General features: G+C 35.1%; 1 protein-coding gene across 4 annotated transcripts in view; it reads right to left on the bottom strand.

Moving 5' to 3' along the window:
* The window catches only part of slc4a5b (solute carrier family 4 member 5b), a 57,019-nt gene that overhangs the window by 37,991 nt on the left and 1,424 nt on the right, over nucleotides 1–17,604 (bottom strand). For 3 of the 4 annotated variants that reach the window (XM_082157950.1, XM_082157952.1, XM_082157951.1), the window contains exons 2-8: nucleotides 13,454–13,497; nucleotides 13,239–13,296; nucleotides 11,289–11,395; nucleotides 7,466–7,584; nucleotides 6,720–6,795; nucleotides 3,061–3,128; nucleotides 1,944–2,144 (exon numbers count right to left, since the gene is read on the bottom strand). In XM_082157950.1, coding sequence (XP_082014076.1) covers nucleotides 1,944–2,144; nucleotides 3,061–3,127 — 268 coding nt within the window. In that variant the 5' untranslated portion in view covers nucleotide 3,128; nucleotides 6,720–6,795; nucleotides 7,466–7,584; ... (1 more) ...; nucleotides 13,239–13,296; nucleotides 13,454–13,497. Of the gene's footprint in view, nucleotides 1–551; nucleotides 877–1,943; nucleotides 2,145–3,060; nucleotides 3,129–6,719; nucleotides 6,796–7,465; nucleotides 7,585–11,288; nucleotides 11,396–13,238; nucleotides 13,297–13,453; nucleotides 13,498–17,604 lie in introns of those variants that run through there. The other variant, XM_082157953.1, reaches the window with a different exon arrangement.

The following is a 17,604-nucleotide window of genomic DNA, read 5'->3' as shown; positions in this document are numbered from 1 at the left end:
ACCGTAATTTGTATATTACTGTTTTTCATTTCATGTGTAATAATAATGAACTACATGTACTACTTACTATAAGGTTAGGGTTAGGATTGGGGTTTGGTTTAGGGATAGTTGCATGTAATTATGCATCATTTATATATATTATATATAGCACAAGAAGGAAGTGCATTAAGTGCTATTCTGATGTACTTGACATTTAAAATAGTCTATCATTATTTGCATTACAGAAAAGTTATTTTGGGAGTAAATGTGCTTAAATGTCATGAAAATGTCACACTGCAACAAACAAAAACAAAAAAAGAGAAAAGAAAAAGATTGTCCGAGGCTTCACAAGGATAAAAAAAAACAAAAAAACAAAAACACTACAATCATCAACCAACCTTGTGACTTCAGTACTGTTATTACTGTATCAGCAAAAAACTAATGCTAATAGACTAACAGACTCAACAAGTTCATGATTTACCAGTATCAAACTCCAAACCACAGTTACAGAGAGAAACACGCAAGAATAAATGTCAGCACTAGTAAGGAAAAGAGCTGAAGAGCACCTGTACCTGTGCAGCTGCTCAGAAGAGTGCTCTGAGAGCCCAGGCTGGACGTCAGTGACTGTATAGAGTCCTGAATACTGAACGAGCCCGTCAACCTACGCTGTTCCTGCTCCATCCTTCAGTAAATCCCACGTTTATTGTTTCATTGAAAGAAAAAGATCCACAGTAACTATTCTGAAATGTCCACCTCTTTTTTCGATGAATCCGTTAGGCCTTTTCCCTCATTTTAAATGCACCTTCCCCGTGAGCAAGTGCTCTTGTTATTGAACTTTTCTATTCAGCGATGTTGCTCTTTCCTGAAAACTAAAGCAGGGCAAAGTGCCACACGCATGAAAGGCCCAGCAAGTGTTTTTCTCCTCCTCCAGCTTTGCTGATCCCTCCCTTTCTCTCTCTCTTTCTCTCTCTCTCTCACTTCAGAATTTAATTCTAAATCCTCAAACAACTCTCAGACATGTTTCCATCAATAATCCTCAATGATGCATGTTATTTTAAAGCAGTAACTGTATCAGGGTTATTACAGTTGGTTACACTTTATTTTAAGGTGACGTAGTTACATTGTACTTACTCAAATGAGTACTGAGTAATATTTAATAACTACATGTACTTACTATAGAGTTATGTTTAGTCTTAGGGTTTGGTTTAGGGTTAGTTACTTGTAATTCTGCATAATTTACTGTTATTACTGTAGTTAGTAGTACATCCAGTAACGTGTAACTATGTCACCTTAAAATAAAGTTACCATATAGTTAACTAAAAATAAAACCATAAAAAAAGTATTTCTTTATTTTAGCTAGTTGCCAAAGCAACATTGTTAATTTTAAGTTAGTATAACTTGATGTACTAACTACAATAACTACACGATAATAAAAATTATAAAAAGCATATTTAAAAAACAATAAATAATGGCAAAAACACAACAAAATTGCTAAAACTTTAACTAAATTTAAAATGAAAACGGAGAATACAAAAATAAAAACCAATTCAAAAAATGTACAAGAAAATATGTAACATTAGTGGAATGTCTAAAGTGGACTATCGAAATAAGTAACTTTGCATCTACATGTCAACTACCATTACAGTATTAGTGGACTGTCTGCTTAATATCTGCTAACCCTTTATTGTGATGATTCCCCAACATGTACAAGTACATTTCAACTTATTCTACTAACCCTAACCTAACAGTCTACTAATACTCTAATGAGAGTTAGTTGACATGTAGTTGCAAAGTTACTAATAGTTAGTAGTAGAATATCTAAAGTGGACTATCGAAATAACCAAAAACTATAACAGTATCTCACTGATGCTAAAATAACATTGAACTGTATTTAATTGTATTTTGATAGAAACTATAGACCTTTTTTGTTACGTCCAGAATAATAATGTTTAAGAGAAGCTCACTGGTGAAGTTGATGTCGGAGAGCTCGTTTGAATCCTGCTCCCCTTCATCTGCATCACATGGTTCCTCTCGATCCTGATGTTCGTAATGGTTGTTGTGTTTCTCCCTGCCGTCACTCGCGTGGGAATGTCGTGATGTGCGTCTGTGATGCCTGCGCTTCCTTCTGTAGCCCCGAGGCACTGGGACGCCAATGTAGACGGACTCTAAAACCAGAGTATGAAAGACCTGTGAGTTACTATTTTATATTTTAGTAGTCCAATTCAGATTCATTTTCAGCAAATACGTTCATTCTGGTTCAAAAGCAATACAATGATTCATTTGATTCATCACCCTTGCATATATGCACATACATATATATATGTGTGTGTGTGTGTGTGTGTGTGTATATTATTTATACACTGCCTGGCCAAAAAAAACAGTCGCTGTTTGGATTTCAATGGGCGAATGCTTAAGAGTCTATGATTGGATCATTATTGCAGTGATTATGATGTTTCTATCATGTTATATGTTTGCCAACAGTTATTCTAACCCTAGTTGATGGAGTGTGTAGCTTTTCATTTCTTAAACAACCATGTATGAGACACATCATGGCCATATTCCAGGATGACAATGCCAAGATTCATCAGGCTCAGATTGTGAAAGAATGGTTGTGAGGATCATGAAGAATCATTTTCACACATGAATCATCTCCTCTGAGTCCAGAGCTTAAATTCACTGAGAGTCTTTGGGATGTGCTGGAGGAGACTTTACACAGTGCTGGACTCTTGCATTGATAATACAAGATCTCGACCAAAAATTGATGCACCTCTTGATGGAAATAACATCACAACATTTTATTATCAAGAGGTGCATACATTTTTGGTATAATATAATATAATATAATATATGAAAACATAATATAATATATATTTCTATATCTTTACATGTTTACATGTCTATGTTATTTATGTTATATTTGTTTCTGTGACAAATATTGAAAATAAAAAAAAAAAAAAATAAAAAAATAAATAAATAAAAAAAAAAACTGTAAACAAAAATAGTTTCCTTATCAAAAATTGGTTTGTAGGTCAGGTACATCTGCCAATAAATAACGTAAAAAAAAAATGCCCATCCTCTCACCATCCTCATCCTCATTGTGTCTGCTGCGGTGACCACTTTTCCTGCTGCCGTGCGACTCATGGTCCATCCTGACCGGAAGAAAACAGTAGAATAAAAGATATACTATTAAGGCAAGGCAAAACTTTTTTCATGCACTGGTCAGTTTTGAGATTTTTGACTATTTTGCTTACATTACTTCTTGTCTTTCAGATTAGAGGCAAGAAAACATCTAAAAGACACATTTAAGGGATTTTTAAGTATTTTATTACACTGTATCTATATGAGTCACTAGATTTCCATTACATTTCCATTTCATGCGTTTGGCAGACGCTTTTATCCAAAGCGAAGCACATTGCATTTCAAGGTACACATTTACATTCTTATCAGTTCTTGCTTTCCCTGGGAATCGAACCCATTGTCATGATTCCTGTCTTGTGTTCCCCTTCTCTTGTGTGCACTTTTGTTATTTCCTGTTCTGTGCCATGTTTTGTAGTCCTTTGTAGTTTTTCTTGTTAATTAGCCATTGAGTTAATTTGTCCCAGCTGTGTCTCGTTTCCCTGATCTGTTCTCTGTGTATTTAAGCCCGGTGTTTTAGTCTGTTCCTTGTCTGCCGTTGTCGTGTTATGTTTGGTTGTCCTGCTCCCGAGTCCTGTTCCCTAGCCTGAGTCTGTATTTGTCTAGTTTTGAGTTTGTTTAAATAAAAGCTGCTGCAAGTACTGTAGATCCTCCATCCTTCCCTGCTTCAACCTGCATTTGTGACACCCATGACCTTGGCATTGCAAGCGCCCAACGCTCTACAATTTTCAAAATTCCCTCTAACTCTAATATGTCAACAAAATGAAACAAAATTTCTGTTTTGGAAATGTATGCAAATTAGGGGATATTTTTTATCCTATAGGAAGGGAGGATATAGGAAGATAATGCCACATTTGCATACTTGAACATAACATTTCAGAAAACTATAGAATTGTCAATAGAATTGTCTTAATGTACTGTGGTAGCATGGTTGAAGTAACTGTAGTATGGTGATATCTATTGGTTACAATTTTGTAAGCTTCTACCTAATTAAAGTTAGAAAAGCACTTTATATGACCTCAGTGTATTTACACACATTTAATTTGTGCATATTGGTTAAGTTTATTTGGTTTAGCTAGTTATAGCAGCCAGTCGTTTGAATGCCTCCAGCATGGTCTCACAGTCTCAGCTTCAGTGACCGGAAGAGGACCTGAGCGATGGGACACGTGGACCTGCAGCTTCATGAGATCAATGTCCCTGTCGCTGGTGGGAAAGGAAAACCCAATGCATTGGCATAATTATGGGAGGATTTCCGCTGTCAGTCAAACGCGGCTCTCTCTTATGTCACACACTGTCACATAATTGATCGATTCATACATTCAGAAGCAGTAGCTGTGTCCCACATTTCTGCATTACAAAAATCCCATAAAGAGAGCCATGCAGTGCACGTCCTTGCAACACATCAAATCCAGCTGGCGTCCGGCCTCAATCTCCTTCCAACAACAGTAAAAAAAAGGCCATAAATGAATACAATTATACTGAAGGAATAAGTAAATAAAAGAGTATCGTGTATATTCTGCAGGGGATATTCGATTCATGAACAAATCATTCTTTTGAGTCAAATCTTTTCAATGAATCATTTGATTCAGTTCACAAAACCGGTCTGAATGATTTGCTCACAAATCGCAATGAATCGATTCCCGAGTTACACACTCACGCTTTAACAAAACTCCAAATCCTAGGACAAAAAATGATTTGTGTAAATATTGATTTATTTATTCTCTGGTTCTTTAGAAATTCTCTCAAAGCCTGTGTAACTGGGCCTTTTTCATACACAAGATCAGAAAAGTGTAAAATGTACATAAAACATTCATACATACATTTTCCAAATGTTTACAATTTACATACGAATGGATTTATGAACAATTTACACCGATTTTTCTTTTCTGCTCGTCTTTCATGAATAAAGAAACACATCACTGTTGTGTGAAACGAATACAATGCTGTCAGAAACATAATGCCATGTTAGTTACACAATCATTCTGCTGGCCACCCAAGCTGAAGCGCTGTAATGCAAGACGGCACTTAATACAGTAATTAACACTACTGTATATGATGATCAGTGTCCTTCACACCAGACAGAAAACAACTCAGACAGATAATCAGGACTGACAGCATCATTGATCCGCCGGAGAACGCGATGTGATTATATGAAGGGGAAAATGTCCACAGATTTACACATTTACACTTGAAATGACTCTTACACAAAGAGTTATGAACTTTTTTTTATTTTTAGATCCAGTATCAAAAGACCCAATTAATATTACAGCTGTTAAAATACCCCTATCCTACTTTAATATAGCCTACAGAGACAATAATCAAGTCCAACACTATAAATAAACCATTTGTTGGTTGAATAATGGCAGAAATGTTCTGGAAACCTGTTTGAAAACAATTATTATTTTTTGTATGCGATAAATTGTCGTCCAGTTTAACGTGTTACGCAATTAACGCAGCATTTCTGTCATCCTTTGGCTAGCGGTTTGCAAAAAATATGCAAATTAGCCCCGCCTCCACTCACTCACACCAGCTCAGAGACCCACTCGTTGACGATCACACATTGACGTGATTGGTTACAAGGTAGTTTGTGACGTCAGAATCACCAGCGATTTCAAACCGCGGTTTTGAGACAGCAATGGTGTTGACTTGAACATTAAAACATTAAAAACACCACATAAACATTAAAAATGTGTGAGATCCGCATAATGAAGCAGCATCAGATCTTAAAGGGACAGCAGCCACTAATGAAGTCTGTCATTAATGTTAATCAAAGAACAAAGGTAAATTACTCACTGCTCTTGACTAAAGAACTTATGTAGCTTTAATAAGGATTCATCTATATTTCATTTATAATTTATTTAGTGCAGACTGTTTGATAACTTTGTTCAATTTCTGTATATTGAGGTAAATATGACATTTATTATTGGGTTTATGTGAGGATTGTTTAAAGTTCATTTAAATTAAGTTAATTGAGTTGTTATATTTTTTGAAGCTTAAAAAATGTTTAAAAAAAAGTATAGCTTTCAATACACTGTAATGTTGAATGGCTATAATTAATGTTTAAAATTGGGGGGGAAATTATTTTCAGTATTGCCATTAAACAAGTATTTAAAATATACTGTCTTTATGTTGTCTCTACATTAATTTGGAGATTAACTGTGAAATTATTCATTATATATTCAAAAAAGTATAAAAACGTAAGATTTAATCGCAATTAATCACAGAAAAATGTCTAATTAATCTAGTTAATTTTGTAATCGATTGACAGCACTAATATATATATATATATATACCAATACACACACACACACACACACACATATATATATATTTAATACAATATATTATACACATGTTAAATATATATATATATATATATATATATATATATATATATATATATATATAAACAGCAAATTTTAACACAAATGAAAACCTTCAACCAATCACCATTTATTTGATTTGTACATTTTTGTGTTTTACTAGATCTTGGATCTTTTTAGGCCTTGTCATCAAAAAGTAATTGTTTAACATTAACCAAGTTAACCATTACTTTTCGAATACTTTAACCAGGAGCTTTAAAAAGCAAAAGACCCAGCTCTTACCTTATTACAGAAGAGGTGTTGAGATGAGCAGTGTGATGAGCATCTGTATGTATCAGATGAGGTCAGGCTTGTTTCTCTGTACAGTATCAGACACATAGAGACAGCGGATCACAATGATTATCCATCACCGGCTATCTGTCTTGTGATTGGCTGAACAGTCAAACGCTTCAGGTCACATAAGCACAGCACTGAACACAGTATGATGACGGGACACGTGACATGAAGTTCAATAAATGACACGCACAGAGCACGCTCACCCCGAACACCCCGCCGGCTGTTTTCTAATTAAACACGCTATTGCCTGATAGTTCGTCATAAATCTGAATTCACAATCATGTGGATATTTATCCAAGCCTACTTGTTAAATGCATATTACAAAAAACAAATATGAAACAATATTGTACATGTGCAGCTTAGGGCTATATAACATATTTAGTTCTTTACAATTGCTAACAAGCTGATACTTAAAATTACTTTTTGTAAACTCTTAACACAGCAACACACCTACATCACATAATTATAGTTGAATAGTTAATTTTCTGTCCAAAACCACATTTTGTTAAATAAATACAAACTCTATATTTCAATTTTTTTTTAATTTTTTTTTCACATATACTGACTCTATCAAAAACACAAAAAACTCGACTCAAAATAGAATTAGTGTCAAAACACTAGCACTAGTTTTCTATCCAACATGAACATAGTCAATAATAGTGCAACGACTGTCAGAATACTGACATACTTACTTTATAGGATGTATAGTAGAAAAAGAAATGTAGAAAGTAACAGAATTGCTCAGGGCAGCCACTGGTCACATGGTTCCCAATGCAGAACATGCTTTCTGGGGCTTTACATGAAGCTTTTACTGAAATGAAAACATAAAAACTGCTGCCATTGATCAACAACAAATCCAATATACATGGCCTTTGGCTAATATATGGAAGCTTTTTTTCGCCACAGAATAATAGAGTCGTTGTTACTTTTTATCTCACAATTCGAACTTTTTTTCTTGCAATTGAGAGTTTAATTATAATTTTTTTTCGCAGAATTGTGAGATATAAACAAGAAATTAAGAGGGAAAAAAAGTCACAATTACCTTTTTTATTTTCTATTCAATATCACTGATAAAAATTATTTTGAGGTGAAGTAAATATTACAGAAAAAAACTGTAATTTACATGGAAAAGTTAGTTCAGGCAAGAATAAAAACGAAGTAAATTCTATATTAGTACTCAATTCAAGCGTGTAGAAATGAAAGTGTAAATATCAACGTTATAAAATTAAGTAAAATTACTCAACTTTTCTGATACTGGTGTTCCCACCATACACTGGGCCTTGAATAATTAATTGGTTAATTAATTAATTAATTAATTAGTTGATTTTTCACTTTTCCAGCTGTATTTACACTGTTTTATCATTGTTTTTGTTGTTAGGATTAGTAACGTGCCATTTTGTGCCATTTGGAGTTAATTTTCCACTCAAAATGACACATTCAAACACAAAAACGATCCATCAAATGTTACCGTCATTGTGTATAGTCTACCAAGTATTGAGGTCTCTGTGTTCACATGATGCTTAATGTCTGATATGTAGATATGCTGTCTTACATAATATCTATTGTATTAATTACTTAGGTATTTTTAAGTAAAGCATATACTTTAAAAGTGTGTCTTAATTCAATATTATATTGTTTGAGTGAAATGTATTGCAAACTACAACTAAATAAATATTACTCAACCTTTTACTAGCAAAGTTAAGTTTTCTTTACTTACTTTCTTTACTTCTTTACTAACTTAAAATGACTTATTTTCTTAATGTTCAATTAACTTAGTTAAGTAGAGTTTACTTAATTCCATATGTGAAATTAACGTAAAAAAATATGAGTGTGAAATTTACTTAAAAACATTCGTGCGAAAACTTGTAAATTTTACTTATTGTTTTTTTCAGTGTACACTTTAAAGGTGCTCTAAGCGATGTCACGCATTTTTTAGGCCAAAAATTTTTTTGTAACATACAGCAAACATCTCCTCACTATCCGCTAGCTGCCTGTCCCCTGAACACACTGTAAAAAAACGCGGTCTCTGTAGACACCCCAGGCTCCACAAATGGCAAGAAAAACAAACTGGGCCAACCTGGACCACGAAACATAACAAACTGTTCCAGCCAATAACCGACAAGAAGGATTTGGGGGTGGGGTTTGGGGGATTAGTGCGCGGATGAGGAGGAGGGAGGGTCAAGCTAGCCTCCGTTTTGTTTGACAATACTTTAAACGTCAACGAGAAGTGACGTCATCCAACATCACTTAGAGCACCTTTAATAGGTTCCACATGTGTAAGGGGAAAACATAAAGATGCACAGTCCAGCACACATTCTTCCTCTTCTCCCCAAACTCTTCTTCTCCCTCTCTGTCCTGATCTAACTACTCCTCTCTCCCTCCTTCAACTATTCCTCTCCCTCGCCCAGACATTATTTTTTTCTCTCTCTGCTGAGTTGTTCTGCATCCACATTGAACGAAACCAATTCAAAGTCTCATTTTTACTGTGTATGTCCACCTGACTATAACTCAGAAAAATGCTTATCAGATGTTTCAATATTTCCTTTTTTTCCAGTACTTTTGAGTTGTTGCAGAAATAGAGGCTTTTTATACTATATTTAAGATTGGAAACATTAAGTCTTCATTTCTGTCATGCTATGTTTAAGCATTTGTAAATAAGATCCATGATTTTGGTATTGGGTAAGCTTGTGTGAAAAGAAAATGTAAGCATTTTAGAAACATGTTAATTGACTATATATTGTTTGAAAACAACATGAATTGTGTTATAGGGTCATATGTTGTGCTTATTGTGTAAAATGTGACTACAGACTGGACAAAAGGATGTTAGCAATTGAAGAAAAAAAAAAAAAAACTGTAAGTAAGTGCCATGGTATTACCATGGTATTGAAAGGGACTTAGTCCTCTCTTTATCTAATATACAGCGACTCCACAACATAACTGAATGTCAATGCATTAATTAAAAAGCATCACACCAAGATAGACAGACAGACAGACAGACAGACAGACAGACAGACAGACAGACAGATAGACAGATAGACAGATAGACAGATAGACAGACAGACAGATAGACAGATAGATAGATAGATAGTTACCCAGTTATTGTAATTACTATAATAAGTATATAGTATGTACATGGGGAACAGGACTTTCAAATAAAGTAATAGCAATTTAAGTAAATATTTGTTCAAAATAACAACCTCAGCTAAGAGAGTAAATGATCCACAAGATGGCAGCACAAACTCATCTAATTGCAACACAAGCTTATCTTAAACTAGATTGTGCTTGGGCATTTCAGATCATAACTTCAGACACCGGATCATGATCATGTATCATGACATTGCTTCACTGGTAGTGTTATTTTTATTTATTTTTATTTATTTTTTTGCAATAAACTGATGTGTGGCTGTGAAAAAAACCTAAAAAATGAATTCTCTGACTCATGAGACATGAGGATTGATGTCTTTCAATTTCAGACAACAGAAGGGAAAACGAAGAATTGATATCCTTCATTTACAATTGTGGCGTTCCTCATGTGTAAAACACTTTGGATTAAAACCATCTGCTAAATGGGTGTAAAATGTAAATATAATGATCATCATAATGATTCATCTTATTATAACAACAACAACAAAATCCAAATGCTAATGAACATTTCATACGATGTTTGGGAGTTTAATGACTCACTTCAAAAACGAATATCAAAAAGATATCAGAGCATATGTTCCCTCTAATGTAAACACGACAGATGATTGACATGCTGACGCTGGAGATATTTACATATAAATAACTAGATTTTGAATTATCTAAAGAATGTGTGAGTGATGTTTGCATGTGCATATATCAGCGTCACAATGCCATGGCACATTGTGAGTAGTTTTTATTTTATTTTTGTAAAGGAATAGTAATAGTGATGCGTGATTAATAATCTTCAAATACATTATTAAAATGGAGAGCATGTTCAAGCAGACGTGCAATGAAAATGCAAGGCTTGTGTTCTGGCTGTGCTGTAGACAAACTTTTGCTCTGTTGGATCATAATAAATTAAAACTTGTAAGCCTGAGATGTCCTTGTGGATAAGCAGAGGATAAGACTTCTCTTCCAGGCGGATGTGGGCAATTTCAACGGTTCTTTAGAGGAGGACGTCTCCATAAAATCCTCCCACTTGAGACATAATAATCAGGGATTTAGAGGTGAATTTAAGCCAGAGTCAGATTCGCTGCATGATAAGTGTGGGATAATGAGTATCGGACCGTTTCAATGGCGTCTGTGAACACACTAGAGATCCTTCAGAGGGATTTTTCTCCCGTAAACACACATGCATGCTCACATCTCCACTGTCAAACTGAGAAGATGGATCAGACTGCCAGCTTTTACAAATTCATGCATATTTGTTTATTATGGATATGCATATTAGGCTAATTCTGTAATATTTTCCACTACCAGTAAGAGTGTAGCACTTTCAGCTCTGTTTAAAATATGTATTTACATCTATTTTAAATCAGTTTTGTGGCATACCTGAAACTTTTGGCAAGCCGAGGGATGATAAAACTTGTTGGCACATTAAATCGACCATCTTTTTTTCGCCGGCAGCGGATCTGAAGACCTCAAATTTCATCTGCGATCTGAAAGAAAGAAAGGAACTGTTCAGGAAGGATCTGCCAGACAGCCGAGAGCTTCTTCGTGGAAGTACAAAAACACGGGGGTTCAAAAGTCTGAGGCCACTAATGAAAATGCTTCTATTTTTATTTAAAATGTAATACAATTTTTTAGAAATTCTTTTTGAGAATGTTCCAAAGAGCATCTTGAGATTCAATGGAAGCAATAACATCAGACCATCTGTACAAATAGTCACATGATCAATGTCACTAATTTTGGTAAGACCATCGGTAAGAGGTTTTAATGTTTTTAAAAGGGGTCTCTTCTGCTCACTAAGGCTTTATAACACAGTAAAAACTAATATTGTGAAATATAATTACAATTTAAAATAAACTAAATCAAAACTAATCTGGTTTTAGCTGAATAATGGCACTATTGTCATTTTTAGAGCTGCTTCACTGCAGAATTGAACTCTGTTTGCATCATTATTTTCTTGTTTAATCATTGTAAAGCTGCTTTGAAACAATCTGTACTGTATAAATCGCTATATAAAGGTGACTCGACTGGATAAATGTCTATACTTTTGATAAATTCAATGCATCCTTGCTGAATAAAAGTATTTTTTTATTTTTTTATAAGTCTTACTGCCCCCAAACCTTTGAATGGTAGTGAACTTTATCTTAATTTTACATCATACCATTTCTTTGCTTAAAACTTTTCAAAATTCCACAACCTTCTCTTTATGTCCAATTAAATGCAAATTAGACTTTGAATCCCAGATTTTCAATGTGGTTTCAGACTTTTAAACTACACTGAATATTATCTCAGGCATTGTCAAAGAGAGAGGAACGTACAAAAAATTATGATAAATTAGTCTGAAATGAAAATATATATTATTAGACAAAATTGTACTTTTAAGCTTCCATCATATTTTTAGTTCCTTTTGCTTTTCTTTCCAAATTTCGAGAAATCACTGATTACTGAAATGAAACCACAGCTGACTGAAGAACATAATTAGTCTCATTTATCAAAGAAGTTTCTCGGTTTCTCGTTCTAGTAAGTGTTGAGTGGCTGCTTGTACTATATTTAACAATTTATGTCTACTTAGGAATCAAACGGCAACTTGATGTTAAGATGATGAATAATACAGAGTTAATGATTTCCTGGCAAATATCTGATTGGCTGTTGTTTAGCAGCAATCCTGATGCTATTAAAACAATCTTTTTTAGCTGAATTAGAACATGCCAAAAAATATAAAACACTGTTATATTTTTCTGCAACCAATCATTACAAAGCTGAATTACACTTCTGAGGACGGTATGAAATTCTTTTCTTCCCTATTGTGACGTATATCCGAGTGAAACATTACAAAATTACAAAAAATGTAGGGTGGGACTTGATATTGTCAATCAGGAATTGATTGGATGGTTGTGGTTTTCTATTGGTCGATCTCATGTGATTGACAGGTTGTCTCGCCCTTGCGACAGTAAATGCATCATCAGAGAAGAGAAGACGCCGCAAGTTATTTTGATCAAAGATTATTAATGATGATGTGCATGTGTGATGAATCATTTATAATAAATACTGCAATGTTCAATAAAAAAACTTAATTTCATGGTGACTTTAACAAGAGAACTGGCTACAACTGATCATTTCTTTATAATTTATGTGAGAAGAATGCTAATGATTGTATCTGTTTGTTCTCTCACTGAAACAGACATGATTGCGTGGGCCCTTCAAGAAAACACTCTTCAAATTTAATTCGTGTGAATCCTGATATTGAACATGTACAACCAATTTCAGTACGAAATTGGAATTGACATTTAATTTCTGAAGATCACGTGTGCATGGCGGCCTGTTAACCCTCACCTGGTCCTGCCGAGTCGTGCGTCGCCCTTCGCTTGTCACGGGCTCATCAGAGATCATCCTAAAATGAATGAATAAATAATTCTGCTAAATAAATACGGCAGCTGAGCTCTTGACACGACCCTTAATGTGATTGAAATTTATGATGTGTGGGTCCTTTTTTATGACAAAATAAGATTCAGGCTTATGTATATTAGCTTGTTTTTTATGAAACTCACCGACTATGATCAAACAAGTCATGCTTTCCAATCTGTGAAGATATCTGTGGAGAAGAATGATTATTTTAAAACATTATCAATGAATTGCATTTAATTCAATTTAAAGCAATAAGGCTTACAACATAGAGCAAGTCTAAAATATTGATTATTTTTTGTGGCAATGACCAATGAATGCGTTCTCCTACAAGTTTAATGATATGAGGCGGTATGCGCTGTATTGATTATCAGGCACTCACTGTTGAAAACAATTCCTCAACATGCATCTCTTCTCTATTCGTTGCATGCCTTCAAGGCAATTCTACCATGTGAATGAGTTTTCTGCAAAGCAGCCTCTCTAAAACTCAATTACCCTTCATGACTCCAGGGTCAAGCACTTTGCAGACCAACATTTTACATATTCATGTATTCTCTGGATTTAATTCTAAGACAACAGCGTTAATCGAAAAGATGCCGTATATTGCAGGATGAAATTATTATCGGTCAAGCCTCCGACATGTTTGGCGATGAAGATATTTGTTTCTCTTTCTTTTCCCTTCATTCTGCTGGATTGCGGCGAGCAGCAGGTGATGTGTGAAATTGAATTTCCATTTCCCTGCTGTCAATTCTGATCGCTCACATTTGGTTGGACACTTGGAGCCACCAGGGAGGGACTGAACAGGTGCAAAGAGTGGGACCAAAACAAAACAAATCAACGGATAAAACATCGCCGCTGATCTGATCAAGAACATTCACCCAATCAAAACAACATCGGACCATTTCAAACGATCCCTGAAAGCAGGGCTGGACTGGGACAAAAAATCGGCCCGGGCATTTTGGCCCAGACTGGCCCACTATATGATCATAAACACCACCCATCTTTGCATGCCCTTAATTATATGCATACCAACTCCTATTCCTTAAAACCACTAATGCCATGTAATGGAACGAGTGAAAATGTGACATTTATTAATTAATTAATACAGTTGAACTATACTCCACAGTGGTGAATCCTAAAACAAGCTATAAGCTGCAATGGCATAGCAATACCAGTGTTTCTCACAGGATTTTTGGTAAAACTGTGGTGGGTGGACCTTGGTTCTTCTAGGGGGGTCCGGGGGCATGCCCCCACGTGAGAAAATGTTGTGCATTTTAATGTTAAATTCATCAATCTGGTGCACTTTGAGAGTTCAAAATTAAAAGCTCCAACCCATATTCAGTGTGCATGCAAATTAAACGAAAAATTCAAACCTCTTTTAGTTACAGTGTCTATTTACATTACACCTACTACATAATAATAGTTATAATATTAATCCAATGACAGTAGGCTAATAGCCATATTTTGTAAAACAAATGCACTAAAAAATAAAGGAAACTTTCATAATTAGTTTTGTTCCAATTTCTATACTTGAAAGAGATAAGCACATGATCTTTTATTTTGACGCAAACTGCATCAAGCTTTTATTTGGGCGGAAAACATGGTTTACAAACGCCTCTCATAAAATTTCTAGTGAATTGCGGTAATCGTCTTTATATACTGTCTATGTAATTGTCAACTATGCAATGTGGAAATAATCTGTAACTCGGTTATGGGTTCCTACACTCGATCATGACATAGCTTAAGTGTTTTGAAAGTAGTTCTGCTTACCGCAGGCTCTACACTTTCTCATCTCTCTCCTGATCCTCCTCACTATCATCATCATCACTGGAGCTGATGAAGGGCAGAAAAGATATATTTTGACACATTTTACAGTGTCTGCTTTAAGGGCCTGGTTCTATTTTTTCACGCTATTTCTCTGCACATTCCTTGCGTTTCTTCTCCATCTCGCAGACTATTTTGACAGATACAACTGACACTGCTGCACGCTCACTCACTCGTTTAAAGTTGTGATTGGGCCAGCCCAGTGTCAATCAAGAAAAGAACCAATGGGCCGCTGATCTACGTGTTTCATGGGCTGGTCTGTCAGAAAAAAAAAAACTAACGCTGACTTTTTTTTGACCACTGCATTACACCGGCACAAACCCAGCGCCGCCAATTAAGCAAAACAAAACAAAACGAATGGGCTGCCGATGTACAAATCTTTATGGGCCGTGAAGGTGATAAACAGAAGCACCTTCAGTCAAAGACTGATTGCACCAGTATGCAAGACGGAGCGGTACAGGAAATCCTTTATACCAGCTGCTATAAGACTCTATAACGCACAAAAATAACCTTTGTCTCTTTTATGCATAGTTTGCTATAGTAGTCTGTTATATATATATTTTTAACTTAATAGGTCAGGATAAAACTGAACTAATATGTGGTGTTATGTCTGTCATGAAGCTGCTGTGACACTGTAATTTCCTGTTAAAGGATCAATAAAGAACCTTCTACTACTACTAAAAAAAAAAAAAAAAAATAATAATAATACAAATTATGTATGAGTATGAGATGTATCGGCCCAAAAAGCACGTCGGCCCACCGGGCAAATGCCCGGTATGCCCGATGGCCAGTCCAGCCCTGCCTGAAAGCTTCTGACAGCACGACGTATGTTCTTGTTTTGATCCCATAACTGCACGGCGTCTTCATGTTTCTAAAGTTTTTGGGCCACTCTCTTAATAATAAATGGTTATAGAGAATATTACTTTAGTGAAATGCAGTTACAGTAGCAACATTATGTTTCATTCAAAAGACAGTTTGGCAGCAGAGAGTGGAATTATGGGGAAATACAAGAATTGCTTTTATTCTGCGCTCAGTAATATAATAGTCCCCTCTGCTGTCATGTTATTCTTAACCTCTGGATAACCCTACGTGCTTGACTGCATATTTCTTTTGCAGTGTAGGCAATGAAGGCTATGTTACATATGGAATATGAGAAAAAGTCAAAAGACTTCTTGAATCACCCTCTTGAAGAGTTAAATGACCTCTAAATCTGCATAAGTGCAGAGGTCACTTTCTAATAAGTGTTTTTGCTGTCATTCATGAATTGATTTTGTTTCAGTGATTTCATTTGTAACGCTCCAAGTACCTTTTTCTTTCCTTTTATTTATTTATTTATTTATTTATTTATTTATTCATCGACACAATTTTTCTGATGATGATTTATGACCTAAACTCACAAAACAATCTCAGGCATGTTTTGCAGTGATAAATTGTTTGTCGATGAGCAGGTCCTGCAGCAGCTCAAGGATTGTGCATTGATCCAGTCCTCATATTTTCCACCTGTGGACATCTTGATTTATGCACGCAGTGACCTTGCTGTTGGGCCAAAGGTTAAATGTTAATAGATTCTGAAAATGCCACATTTTTAAAACACTTAGAAGACTCGACACAACATGAAACTGTGCTCGAAGTATCACCAGGGGCTCTACACATGAACTCCAGCATTGACTACATTGTTTGTGGTGGCTGGTGGCTGGAATTTTGTCAGTCAAAAGTAGTCGATCTCCGAATGCAACGTAACATGAGGAGAGTAAAGATGGAAAGCTCCTAAAGCTTGTTTCCATATAAGTTATCATGCTTTTCATTGAAATTACAAGCTCATGACATTCATGACCTCATATGGAGTCAGTTCATTACGTTGCATTCGGAGATCGACTACTTTCGACTGACAAAATTCCAGCCACTGGAAACACTAACTGATAAAGTGAGTCGTACAAACCTTTCTTTTTAGTAAACTTTGTGTACACAAACAATGTAGTCAATGCTGGAGTTCATGTGTAGAGCCCCTGGTGATACTTCCAGCACAGTTTCATGTTGTGTCGAGCCTTCTTAGTGTTTTAAAAATAGCCATTTTTGATGCTATCATAGAAGTGCCCCATGCACTCTCATTCAAAAGGTATTTTGACCTAAAACAGAAATACAGTCAATCTTAAAAGTGCCGTTTCCATTCTAATTCTGCTTTTACACGAAAGTTTGACTCGGGTAGATTAACAAAAAGAGCCTAGGTTCATTTTTGGCGAGAGTTACCCTTTAAACAAAAATAGGCTACCATAACAGTTTGCATGTTTTAATTCTAAGACTATAACATTATTAAAAAGATAACCGGTATAAGAAGCTCTCAGAGTGATTTTTGTATTTATGTTATTTTATTACACTGGTGGCTAATAGGGCTGGGCGACATACAGAATAGCGATATTATCACAATAATTGAACAATCAATATAAAATTGCAGAATATTGTGAATATCGAATAT

Source organism: Leuciscus leuciscus (assembly GCF_965113295.1).
Source record: "Leuciscus leuciscus genome assembly, chromosome: 24".
Lineage (NCBI taxonomy): Eukaryota > Metazoa > Chordata > Actinopteri > Cypriniformes > Leuciscidae > Leuciscus > Leuciscus leuciscus.
This window is presented reverse-complemented; position numbering and strand designations above follow the sequence as displayed.